This window comes from Myxocyprinus asiaticus, chromosome 42 (assembly GCF_019703515.2).
Source record: "Myxocyprinus asiaticus isolate MX2 ecotype Aquarium Trade chromosome 42, UBuf_Myxa_2, whole genome shotgun sequence".
NCBI lineage: Eukaryota > Metazoa > Chordata > Actinopteri > Cypriniformes > Catostomidae > Myxocyprinus > Myxocyprinus asiaticus.
In genome coordinates, this window is record NC_059385.1 from 24082885 (window position 1) to 24096785 (window position 13901).

General features: G+C 40.3%; 2 protein-coding genes across 5 annotated transcripts in view; both read left to right on the forward strand.

The window, feature by feature from the left end:
- The window catches only part of LOC127432784 (14-3-3 protein gamma-like), a 678408-nt gene that overhangs the window by 39704 nt on the left and 624803 nt on the right, over positions 1-13901 (forward strand). The window lies entirely within an intron of this gene.
- Positions 81-13505, forward strand: LOC127432781 (RING finger protein 208-like). Of its 2 annotated transcripts, XM_051684200.1 has the most exons (3): positions 81-812; positions 6016-6445; positions 11358-13505. In XM_051684200.1, exon 3 carries the CDS (start codon positions 12365-12367, stop codon positions 13148-13150), a length of 786 nt encoding a protein of 261 aa, XP_051540160.1. In that variant the 5' UTR covers positions 81-812; positions 6016-6445; positions 11358-12364; the 3' UTR covers positions 13151-13505. The 2 variants fall into 2 exon arrangements, with proteins under 2 accessions (XP_051540160.1, XP_051540159.1); XM_051684199.1 differs by lacking the exon at positions 6016-6445.

Below are 13901 nucleotides of genomic sequence, written 5' to 3' on the forward strand. Positions count from 1 at the left end.
CTCGCATAGGGAGGGGGGATGAGTGTGGGCTCTGATTGGCTGAAATGTTTTCCTGCTGATGAGAAAACGTGATACAGCCTGCAGAGGCACTGCAGCAGAGAGAGAGAGAGAGTCTGTGAGGAGGCAGAGTATGAGATACACACAGAAACAGAGGCATAGCATGTGCTTGTGAGTCAGATTGCTTCTGTGCGTGTGTGTGTGTGTGGGTGTGTATGAGTGTGTGTACAGAGAGACAGACAGATAGAGAAAGAAGGGAAACAAATTCCACAGACAAATGGTGCTCGCAATGCTGTAGAGAAAGATATTGCAGAAAAATCTAGCGTTCAAGTGAGAATTCCAAGAAAGAGGACGGACAGAGTGTGTGGACATTGAAAAGGAGGAAAGCAGACTCAGACATCCATGAAACCTCTTACAAAACTGACCGAGTGAGTGAGTGAATGAATGATTGACTGGAGGGACACAGTATTCAACATCTCTGGACCAACAAGATCATAGTGCACCTTAAATCTTTTCTTGCAACGGTGCTTTGTGATGCATCCGACATCTCGACCTCCATCTTTCCCATCCTCCACCATTCCATACATCTGTGGCTTCTGAAAACAGGCAGGGAAGTGTTCCTGCATCCTCACGAATGCAACAGGAGGATCCGATGCGATGGGCAGCACACCGAGGGATGAGACAGCCTGAGACAACAGATTTGGGGAACTTTGTGTTCTCATGCAAGAGAGACGCTAAGATCTACTGAATAAACCACGCCACGCATCCAAATCCAGAGATCTGCCACTAAAAACGCAAAAGACACATATATACAGGTAAGGATGCCAAGACAGGTGTATTTTCATTTGGTGACATATGTTATGATTATATGAATTTACCTCTATGTATGTTTATGCTTGTCAAACGTTCTATTACATGGTAAAATGAGAACATGTGCTTTTGTTTCCTAGAGATATTTCTATATAGTCTCTTAAAAATGGCTTTCATTGGTGTAACCTAAATTGTAAAGGTTATTTTTTTCTTATTAAGTATTATATTTGACTTGAATAAAACCAGTATATTTAGAAGCTATCACATGGAGTGCATTTTCTAGAGTATCACAAAACATCAACAGTTTCCACGTTGATGGGAGTACACAACTATTGAAGATTTGGTGAATATACAGTATTTGTTTTTCAACCTACCTTTGTTTGAATGTTTATATGTTTTGCAATATGTTTCTTTTAGCACGTGGTCTTTGCATTTGTGTATGAGCAGGTCTCTTTGTCTTTCATATTTTTTTCTCATTTCTGCATTTCTGGTTTCCACATCCCATATTGCACTTCTGTTCTTGTGGAACCATGCTGACCATGTTGTGGACCAGGCAGGTTGCAATTCATGATCGCATTCACACACAAATACACACACGCGTTCCATCAATGACTCACATTATGTGAGCAGGCAGCGTATCGCATGGGACTACTACAACAAACAAGAACCGACATCTGCGGTTTAGACAGAGAAGCACCTGTACTTTTGAGTCAATGTGTGTGTGTGTGTTACATGCAAGGGCGCTGCAGTCAGTATGGGTGCTGCGTATGCTGCTCTGGTTGCATAACTGCCAATGCTGGCACACCCCTCCCACGACACTGCACTAAAAACTGCCAACACTGAGGCACATAGTCCCAAAATACTTAGAACTACCAAAAATCTCAATCGAACATCCAAAAGTTCCTGTTTGCTGCCTGCACTGTAGATTCAGCCTTCTGACACAATGAAGACTGAGCAATCGATACTGTCTGTCAATATCTCAAAGGAGGACAACAGAAGATGTCTGTGCACCTGAAGTCATGGCAAAATAAGCCTTGCTTAGTTAAATAATGACTTTGTGTTTATATGTATTATTGGAATTTGTGGTTACCATATGGATCATATTTTTAGTGAGCAATTTATTATCACTCCATTGTCAAAAAATCTTAATGGAATGTCAGTGGAATTACTATCGCAATTTGGAATCAGTCCTAATGGGATCAAGCAAAAGTCCTTCAAGAGTCCTTTTAGAATCAAATAAGGCCCTACTGGATGCATTGCAATGACTATTTACCAGTTTATTCTTCCGAATTTCAATTAATCGAGAAATAAACTTAATTCAAGAGATATACGCTGAAAACAAATCTTATTTTATCTTATTATGTAATTTTGCTTCTCAAGAAAATGTATCTTGTTTTAGGATGTTTCGATATTTTTACAGAATAACAACAAATATACTGATTGAGAAAATAATTTTTCAGTCATTAGCAAATGTTTTCATTATCATTGAGAATCACTTGTTTAGGTCAAAGCATCGCTGCTAAGGCTAACCTTTCAAAGCTAATTGGACGTCTTTGTGCTCTTTTGTCTTAGCAAATTGCTAACATTATTTGTAATGACCTTTGTGACACATCCCGTGAAAAGCACAAGGTGATCTCCATCAGTAGAGTCAAAGGAAACAAAGAGTCTGTCTCCTGAATGAACTGTGGGTAAAATGGCTGACGCTTACTCTAAATGACAGCCACTGAATTATTAAATGCTGCCGCCTTCTCGCTAAAACTAGCATGCTTTCTCAACAGTAGCTAAGTACACACAAAGATTTATACAATGGGGTCGGTCTAAGAAAACTAATGAAAATGTTACAGTTTTGCATTTGACTTAATTTTAATTAAAATGATATTATTTGCATTATGATTAGTGTGAAAAGCATGGAAATCTGACCTTTTGTACCAAGGAGTTAACATGGTCAATATCACAAATTTGCTTTTGATTATTGACCTAGAAAAACTGTATTATCTGCTGAATATGTCTTCTGCATTTTATGCCAACGGTGTCTCAGGCTCATTATATTTGGTGGGGCACAAACAATCACTTAACCCAACATTAATTTATAATACAGCCAAAGAAGCCTCCATCAAATGACATGTTTTTTTTTTTTTTTTTTTTTTTCTGTCATTATAAAGAAGCTCAAGTTTGTGGTGTACAAGTGCCAATGTTATCTCATTATTAGGTATCGTAGGTTTGTAGTTATAGGTATTCATGCTGGACGTAAAGTGTGATTCTAAATCTAAATGCTAAAAAGACTCTACATATACAACATAAACCTGTTTATGTATTATCAACTTTAGAGTTGTAGAAATGTTTATGAATCCTTTTAGCTTCATAGAATATTGATTTCATAGGTTGATTTTTAATTATTTATAATAAATGAAATATTTAACATAATATGTTTAACTTCATAAAATGAGAAACATCTGGTCTTACTCGGACAAGGTTTTTCCATCTGATAATTAAGAGTCCCAGTATGGGATTGTTTCTGAGCACTGAACTTGGTCAACAGTGGCGACTGCCCACGCAAAGGCTCCAACAAATTCAGTTCTACCAGTCTTTTTCACATACAACACTTGAGAATATGAATAAGATCACCCTGCGACTACATGTGTGAGATCAGCTGTGGCCATAAGGGCAGGGCCCGGGACAAGTGAGGTGAACCTCTTAACATCACTGACAAAGGACCTGGTGCCCTCTTCCTTACTGTCTCACTGCAAAGGTGGAATGCATCCAGAGAGAGAGAGAGAGAGAGAGAGAGAGAGAGGGCATCAGGGAAAGGGATGTGGTTAAGGAATGTGCTGGGTGGTACCTGTGTATATTTTTGTTGTGTGTGTGTGTGTGTGTGTGTGTGAAAGTAGGAGTGAGTGGGGTATGAGGACAGTAATGTTCTAGGTATTTAGATGACTGTGCGTTCATCTGTTTGCTTGCATTCTATGTTTTATATTAGGTTCTGTTGATGAGACTAGTGGAGATTTTAAATGATTTAAGGCCAGTTTTGTACCAGTTTGTGTGCCTGTTTGTGTTGAGGTGTCAGGACGTACTGGAATGCGATGCCTTGATGATGTGATAAGGTTGTGAATGAATTCAAGAATGCTGTTGACTATTACTCAATGCTTTCTGTCATTGAGCCTGTCCATGTACATTCTTTTGAATGCATATGTGTCTAGCATTTAAGAGTATTTTTTTTTCACTTTACACTTTAGTCTTCATGTTCCATTTTAATTACATAAGTACTGCTGTGTGACATGGCATGTGATGAGTCACATGGACGATATAGCCATTCATGTTCTTCAAACATTTTCCAAATGTTTGATTGTGGTTGTAGGAACATAAAAATGTCCAGTTTTCTTAAAGTAAGAATGTTATTTAAAGGTTAGCGAACATTCCTGAAAATGTGAATTCTTCCTGAAAAGCCAATTCTTTTTTCAGTTTTCACTCTCAAAAATATTTTAATGTAGTTTAAAGCATGTGTGAACAATGTTTCACTAAGAATGTTTTGTCCTGACATTGTGAAAACTTTCACTGAACACTCATAATAAGGATGTTTGATTAATGGAATATTCCGGGTTCAATACAAGTTAAGCTCAATCGACAGCATTTGTGGCATAATGTTGATTACCACAAAAATATTTTTATATAATTTTGAATCATACCTCCTTTTCTTTACAAAAATCTAGGTTACAGTGAGGCACTTACATTGAAAGTGGATGTGGCCAATTTTTGGAGGGTTTAAATAGAAATATGAAGCTTATAATTTTATAAAAGCACTTACATTAATTCCTCTGTTAAAACTCATGTATTATTTGAGCTGTAATGTTGTTTAAATTGTCATTTTTACAGTCGTTTTAGGGTTTGTTGACTTTACATCATCATAGCAGCAAAGTTGTAAAATTGGCAATAACTTTACACAGAAAAGGTTAGTAGTGATTTTATCACACTAAAATCATGTTTACATGCATATCCTTTATGTCTCATCTCCTTTATATCATTTTTAAACAGTGAGTATTTTAACATTTAAAAATTGGCCACATTCACTTCCATTTATTTTTTGTGGTAATCAATATTATGCCACAAATGCTGTCTATTGAGCTTAACTTGTATTGAACCCGAAAATATTCCTTTAATGTTATGTTAATAATATGGGCGAATACAAACAGCGTTTTGCACCCTTGAAGGGTACTGCGGGAAGGGGAAGCCACACAAAGAGACATTCCAAATGAAAGTGAGCAACTTAAGCCCTCCACGAAGAGCCCTTCCACAAGGCCGTTAGCGAAGGGTACATGTGATGGTCACTTCAAGGAAGTAATTTTACCATTTGTGATCACATGACCCTAGGTGGTGAGTCCTCGCGACTTCATTTTAAAGCTAGATGGTGGGAGAGTTCGGGTTCATGTATAAATGTAAGTAGAAATATTAAAATATCTAAAAAATATAAATATATTATATAATATATTACATAGACATTTAAGTTAATGTTGTTTTGTTTTGCTGTGATATATTACACACATTTTCGTCATGCATGGCATATATTTAATATGTAGTTTAAATAAGTTTTGTAGTGTGTTTAATAGTAGCTACGTTAGTTAAATGTGATTACATGCAGGGATCAGCGAAGACTATCCATCTTGTTCTAACACCCTGTGACGCTTTGCACGAAATGTGGGAGGTACTTCCAGTAAGAAGTAAACAGTTCTGGTTGCATCATACTTTCAGTAATTTTTTCGTTGTGGTGTTGATCATTCATTCATTCTTCTAGACGTGTGAGCACAGCCTGACGGAGCTTAATAATGACAATATACGAATAGCCGTTCCATCTTTAATAAAGGATTGGGAGGACAATTTAAAGAAGTGGCCTCAGGATGTATGTTGAGCTATGAATCGCACATTATCCCTGAGCTCTGTAAGGACATCGTAACATGTTTTAGCCGGAATGACTTGAGCAAAACATAACACAATACTCACCAAGACCTTGTGTATAGCTGGTATTTGTTTTGTTCGGTGTTTCAAAATAAAATGACTCACATCTCAACATGTCTTTGTTTATTGAATGATCGCACATTACATGTTGGTCTTGTACATCTGTTTCTCAAACCATTTGCTAAATTTTCTGTAACAAAGTGCCATCTACTGGATTCATTTTTTATTTTATTTTTTTCTCCCCTTTTCTCCCCAATTTAGAATGCCCAATTCCCAATGCGCTCTAAGTCCTCATGGTGGCGTAGTGACTCGCCTCAATCTGGGTGGCAGAGGACGAATCTCAGTTGCCTCCACATTTGAGACCGTCAGTCCTCAGATCTTATCACGTGGCTTATTGAGCACGTTACCGCAGAGACGTAGTGCGTGTGGAGGCTCACACTATTCTCCGTGGCATCCACACACAATCCACGCGCCCCACCGAGAGTGAGAACCACATTATAGCGACCACGAGGAGGTTAACCCAATGTGACTCTACCCACCCTAGCAACCGGGCCAATTGGTTGCTTAGGAAGCCTGACTGGAGTCACTCAGCACACCCTGGATTCGAACTTGCGACTCCAGGTGTGGTAGTCAGCGTCTTTACTTGCTGAGCTACCCAGTCCCCATCTACTGGATTCATGAAGAACAACAGGTATTGGTAATTAATGCACATCATCACAGTATTAAGATGTATCGCGGGTGACCGATCACATGTGGTCAGACGAGACACATCGCTGTTGGTTGCACAAATGCATCTCCTGTGAGCACTTGTGACATATAGCATCTATACTTCATAAATTAATAAACCGGAAAAATGTCACAAAAGAAAAAGAAGCTTGGAAAAATGGTGCACCGGGTTCAGCTCAAATCTACTGTAAGTGCACACGAAGACACTGAAGAAGATCCGTAAAGATCTCGTACATGTACATGTAAGCAATTTTTCCGATCGGACAGTTATTTCATTTTAAAGCCAGGTATCACCAGAGTCATGAACAGTTTAAACTCTTGATTTAGCGCAGCGGTTGATTGACAGATAAGGAGTGGCATTTCGCTGCATCCCGGATGGTGTTTACAGCTGTTCAAATGTGTTTTTGACTACCTCCGTATGTGTTTTTTGTGATCCGATCACATATGGTTTTGCACCCCATTTACACCAATATATATTGCTGATCACTTGTCATTAAATCATCCGAATCACATCCTAATACCAGCTGAAAACGGGGTCTAAATGACCACTGCCTACATTAGCAAATGCTATAGAACAACTTCTGGTGGAAGTTTGTCCCATATCCATTTCCCCAGTAAGACCCCCAGGAATAAGGTGGATAAAGTTGAAAGTAGACCAGTTTTGAAACAATATAGTTGCTGTACTGCATTGTCATGGTAACATTCCGTTTGAAGTTAAAGAGGAAGTGATGTTGTCTTTCATTGCTCCCTTCGCAAAGTGTGTTCCATACAGCCATATAATGAGACACGAGTGTCCTGCTCCCTCCAGAGTTCGCACTTCATTTCTGATTGGAAATCACCAAATGTTAGCCAAAGTTGTTCAAACGTTCTTTGTTAGGTGGGTTGTAGCGGTGTATGTGTAACACGGACACTGAACTTACAAACATGTGCCATGGTTTTACCATGCTGTTTTGGACATATACAGTGGTAATACCTTGGTAATGCCATTACATTATTTGGAGTACTTCAGTATTTACCTTAGTATGTAAAGATCATGATACTTTTTGTCACTTTTTTGTACTTTTGATCATGGTATTCTTTTTTCCAGTCTGATTCAATTTGGAATGCCCAATTCCCAATGCACTCTAAGTCCTCGTGGTGGCGTAGTGACTCGCCTCAATCCGGGTGGCGGAAGACGAATCTCAGATGCCTCCGCATCTGATACCGTCAGTCCGCACATCTTATCACATGGCTTGTTGAGCACATTACTGTGGAGACATAGTGCATGTGGAGGCTTCACGCCGGCATCCATGCACAAATCACCATGCGCCCCACCGAGAGCGAGCCACATTATAGCGACCATGAGGTTACCCCATGTGACTCTACCCTCCCTAGCAACCAGGCCAATTTGGTTGCTTAGGAGACCTGGCTGAAGTCACTCAGCACACCCTGGGATTCGAACTCGTGAACTCCAGGGGTAGTAGTCAGTGTCTTTACTCGCTGAGCTACCCAAGCCCCCTAACCCTTAAGTATTCTTAAGAGTATTTTGGAGTACCAAGATATACCAGTGAATACGAATACAAACTCTGGTGTCCATATGTGCATTTTTAACATTCATTAATATTTACTAATCGGTTCTCCTTCTGTAATATGGTCCAGCTCATCTCACTCATTTGCTGTCCCTTCGTCTTCCTCTCTGCCTTTCTTTCATCCGCTGGGCCAGCAATGGTGGGCAGAGCAGCAGGCATTTGGCCTGCTTTAATATATGATCTGCTGTCTGCTTCTCTGGTGAGCCTCTTACATAACGGAGAAGCTTGTCTTTTCAAATGTAAAATCCTGTGTGTGATGCTAGCCAAGAGAGGCTGAGCCACATTTCCTGTTGCTACTGAATAAACCAAACAAGTAAAAGAATTGCAATGAATTGATTCACAGCACTAAAATGTTTCAGACATTGACTTGACACTTTTGGTGTAGGATATACACTGAGGGGAGAACTAGACTCAAGCTACAATTACAACAAGACCTTTTAAATTCTAACAAAAAGTACCATGGGATTGTCATGGTTTTTGGGACATGCACTGTACCATGGTCACACTCTGGTATTATTTGAAGTACCTTGGAGTACCATGTACTGTAAATATCATGATATATTAATCTAGTATATATTCAAGTACTGTACCATGGAATTACTGCATGATCTCATAGAATAAATGTACCACACTGTCAGTGCTTTTTGTAGAGAAAATAATAAAAGAAAAAAATACATGTGATTAATTAACAAAAGCTAAATACATTATATTATGGACTATAATGGACTAGGTTTTTAATTTTGACAGCAATCTTTAAATATATCTAATTTCAGAAGTTCACTGGTTCAGATAGTCCTGGAGCGCATAAAAGTACATGGATTTGGCATGCTGTTCATAATGGAGTGGCTCAAGCATGGACTGGGCTTGAGCTCTGATTATAGGCATTATTAAATATTAAGGTGGAGATGTGGAGGTGGAGGGATGATGGAAGAGTCGTCGCCAGTGCAAGGGAAGTAGCTTCTTATATATCCTTGGCATATGATGTCCTTGATGAACAAGCTCCTCCCAAACTTACGTTTAGAACTTAATTTTTATTATTGTTATATGGGTTTCTAGATTTCTTGATTCTGAATAAACTCAGTCAGAATTCTTGATTAAATTTAAACAAATGTTTTTTTTGTTTTTTTTTTTTGTAAGAAGCAATTTAATAAGCAGGATAATATACAGCCTTTTCATATCATTCAATATATATTTGAAGATCTCTATCTGAGAGCGTGAGAATCATTTTACTCACCACATCTCATGGTTTCCAACGCCCATGCACCAGCTGACTATGCTGATGTCAGAAAGCTTACTCACACCTTTGCTTGTGTGTGTGTGTGTGTGTGAGTGTGTGTGTGTGTGTGAACTAGTGAGAGCGTGTGGTTATTTTTGGCTCTGCCTCGCAGCTCTGCGGTGCTGTGGCAACTCAAATGAATGTGACTGACAGTTGGCTGATCGGTGCGTCTGACCTCCAGTAAAGGGAGGACGGTTTGGAGCCACATCCTGTGTTCACATCCTAATTACAGCAGTGAAAACAATCAAACCAACGAGAGAGATAGGAAGCAGAATGAACAGAGGTTATGATGACTAGTTATTAGGTTGGATTAGTCATAAAATCATCTGGATGCTGGTACAAAAGAAGCATGTTTTTGTATGCTTGTGCATGTTTCTATGTGTGTGGGCGAGAGTGATGGTCCACATCTGTGGGTGGAGCGCTTTTGCAGTGAAGTGTGAACACAGAGAAGAGAGAGTGGAAAGAGGCCATAAATAGAGGTTTAACTTACGGTGTATTCACGTCCGTCAGAATTTCCGTATTTACGAGATGACATGTAACTCATAATGACCTTATTACCGTAATAATGATATTATTTAGAGATTCTGCATGACCTAAGACATTTTTCATAATTGTGGCAACACTTGTAATGCCAAAACAGATTCATTTGCTTCTTTATTGTTAATGGCAGCAAAACACTTATTCACTACCTTAAAGGAATTTTCCAGGTTCAATACAAGTTAAGATCAGTCGACTGCATTTGTGGCATAATGTTGATTACAACAGAAAATAATTTCTACTCGTTCCTCCTTTTTCTTTTAAAAAAGCAAAAATCGATGTTACAATGAGGCACTGTACAATGAAAGTGAATGTGGCCAATTTTTAAACATTAATTTTTAACATTCAGCCAAGCTTAAATACACAATATAGCAACAGATGTGATACAAAATACTTGGCTACTGTGATTATATCACTGCACAGCACCCACAGAGGCCAACTATTAACCTTAAGGCCAAAGTGTACTTTACCTTGGTTTTCCATGTACTGGTATGTCTTGCGCACAGTCACAATACACAAATTTTGTCATTAGTACAGTACTGTCCATGTGCATCCTAATTTTTCTAGACACGCGGGTTGTCCGTGCCTTTGTGTGGCCTCGGCACATGCGCCTGACATTGACTGTGCTAAAAGAGTATCACAAAGCAGTATTAGTGTGCATGCATCGAACGCGTCCGCATTTGGCTTGCGGTCAAAAGAGTATACTTCGAAAAGGCTGAGTGCTCAACCGTGCGCGAGATGGGAATGGCACTCAGAAAAGCTTAGTATACCCTAGCCATTAGGTACCATGTTTGGGACAATATCTTCTAGTGGAAGTATGGCACTTAATGAATTTGCTAAAATAATTTTATGACATTTTTGTTACTTAATGTTTTTATTTTGAAGTAACCAATTTATAAAAGCAATACGACACTCAAGGTCATGCTATGGGATTTTGCCTAACAATGACAGTTAACTATATCCATAATAGATTCTCATATTTGTCTCAATAATAATCAAATTTGAAGGTAAGGCACTTTTTGCAAGTGGATAAGAATGTCTGATAAATGTCTTAAATGTTGACATATACAGTAGCACAACCTTCCCTGCCTTATTGCTTAAATACACACCAGCAGCCATTTTAGATTTGGTGGGCTTCTGCAATATTGTGTTGTTATACTGCATTTATAACAGCAATTTTTAACAGTAGGACAGATTGTTCTGTGGTCAGGTCTTCAATCTCTTTGCCCGCAGTTACTTTAGGTGCCCCATAGGGCCACAGATGGCAGCTAGCAGCTAGAGCAAGATAGTTTTTTTAGACTGGAAAAGATGCTAGAGGGTTCCAGATATCTGCTGTGAATGGACATGTTGTGTAGATCACAGCCTGGCTGAATGCTTTCGAATTGCACTGAATCATCTCTTAAAATGTATTCATCAGAATTTCCCCAGTGATGTTTTTCTTAGCTGTTGATGGCAGGGCACATTTTAAGTCATTGTTCTTTTATTTACCTCCCCAGGAAAAGAAACAGTACTACCTATGAGTCTACATATCTGCACCACGCTAGGAAAAGTACTGGAAGTAAGAAAGGTCTGGCAAGACTCCTGAGATACTATCTGATCTGTCACGTCATCAAATAGTGGACACACCTACTGTCAGAATCAACACAGACTCCTTAAGGAATTCTGGGCTTTTAAGGACTGGGAGACCGCCTTACAGATTTTTTCAATGCCACATGAGCACCTCCCAAAAAAGACTTTGCTTATCAGAACACAGCTCATGGATGTGTAGCCAGTCTCGAGAAAACGCTAGAACAGAACAGGGTCATACCACAACGGGGGCCCAAAACAGGAAGGAGATACTGGGTAGTTGTGTCACTGAGGTGGATGAAACTTTTGTAACAATTGTTGCATCATTTCCTATCTGAAACTCATAAAGCAACCTAACGACAGATGGTGAACAACTGAATTAAACTAAACAGCATATAAGATCTGAAGCTTCTCCTAAAGCTACTCTGTATTTAGGTCTTTACTGAATTTATGTCAAGATAGATGTGAAAACACTGAAAAAATTGCCAACATATCTTCTGATTATGAGTGTGACACACTGTGTAGTGTTATAATATCACTGAATATCCTTTTATTATAAATGAACAACGTTGAATTGTGCAATATCAGTAAACGGGGTGTAAGTCATTGCCTCAAGTCTTTGTAAACCACTGGAGCCACAAACTGCAACCTCTTGAGACCTCTGAAGCAGGACAAAGACATCTGTTGTCTTTCAGGGTTTTTTGTACTGTACACTTTCTGCACTGGCCGGAAGTCTTTGTCCATCTGTGCCACACAAAGACTCAGGGTGAAACAGCCTGTGACCAAGGAGGGACTTTGAAACAGCAATGGACAAACCCATCCGTCCTCATGTCCCCTGCAATGGCTGAGTGTCCTCCCCCAGTGCACTGAAGACGTAACCTGCAGGACCATAAGCTACACACAGTTCCTCTGCCAAGAACACCAAGTCAAGGAGTGAATGTCCTGCCTGCGACGCCAACCTGTGACCATTCCCATGGACACTGTCAAGATCATCCAGTCTGAGAAGTTTCCTCGGGAGTGTCCTGTCCCCGTGACTCAGCCACGCTATGCCCCACCTCCCCGTGTAGCCTGGGATGGAGGAGGCGAGGGAGAGGTTATTGTCAACCAGGCATGTGGTGACCTGACCATGGAGGTTAACGGAAACACCGTGGTCCCACCAAGACCCCTAGTGTCATCCCCTGCCCCTGTTCTCCGCCGTGAAGCCAGTTACCTTGCACAGCGCAAGGCCAGCGCAGCCGACATCTGCTACCACCAGTTCCACTACAAAATGGACAATGTTATCGTCAACCAGTATGTGCTCCGCTCTTCCTCCACCTCTTCTTCCTCCTCTTCCACCTCCTCAGGCCCGGTAATGCCATGTGAACCGCTGGACTGCCCCACTTGTGGACACACCTACAACTTTGCCGGCAAGCGACCACGCATTCTGTCCTGCTTGCACTCAGTGTGTGAGGAGTGCCTGCAGATCTTGTACGAGTCCTGTCCCAAGTACAAGTTCATCTCCTGCCCCACTTGCCGCCGTGAGACGGTCCTCTTTACCGATTACGGGCTAGCCGCGTTGGCCATCAATACCAGCATCCTCAGCCGACTGCCACCTGACCCTGCGGGGACCGTGCAGTGGGGCACCGATGGTGACCGCAGCTGCTATCAGACAGTGCGCCAGTATTGTCAGTCTGCTTGCACTTGCCACATTGCCAACCCCCTCTCCTCCTGTGGCATCATGTAGACCCGAGAGGGCATCTCACTGGCACAACTCATCCAAAAAACGCAATCCACCCATGCCCAAAATCTAAAAACCATGAGCCACTCACATTCACTCTCCATGAAAGTCAGAGATGTATCAGTATATTTAATAGCACAGGATACTTTTTGGACTTGACGTGAAAAGGACACTTGTGACAGAGATACTGTATGAAATATCAGAGTAAATGTATTTTATGTATGAATTTATTCCCCTCTAGCCCTCGATCTCTTGTTTGGATGTGTTCGTCATTGACATCTCTTCAAATGGGAATGCCAACAGAAGTCTATCTCCCCCATCGTGGGTATAATAAAGACCAATAAAGAATTTAAAAGTCAAACTTTTTGTTTGGTTTAAACTTTCAAAGGTAAACCAGTAGCTCAGACACTAGTGGCACCAAACAGAACTGGAAGCTGTTTTCAAACACTTCTACAATTTCCATTGTACAAACAGATATTCTCGCCCAAAACTAACACCATTGGTAAGTGTTGTTATGTCTGGCCTAGTAGCGCTACTCAAACAAACAGATTGCAATACCGTTTGATTCCACTAGTGGCGCTTAAATTGCACACTTCACCTTTGCATGCATACAGTATACAGTACATTGAGGAAGAGCCTTGCACACAAAACTTGAGATGAAAGCCCAGATTCCAGTGGAGAATATAGTATTTGAAGGTATCCTTGACATATGCTGCTACAAGTACAAAGGTGAAGACACAATGACAGGAGACTGTAC

Coding starts and splice junctions, on each gene's coding strand:
- LOC127432781 (XM_051684200.1), top strand. CDS start 12,365: ATGTCCTGCCTGCGACGCCAACCTGTGACCATTCCCATGGACACTGTC.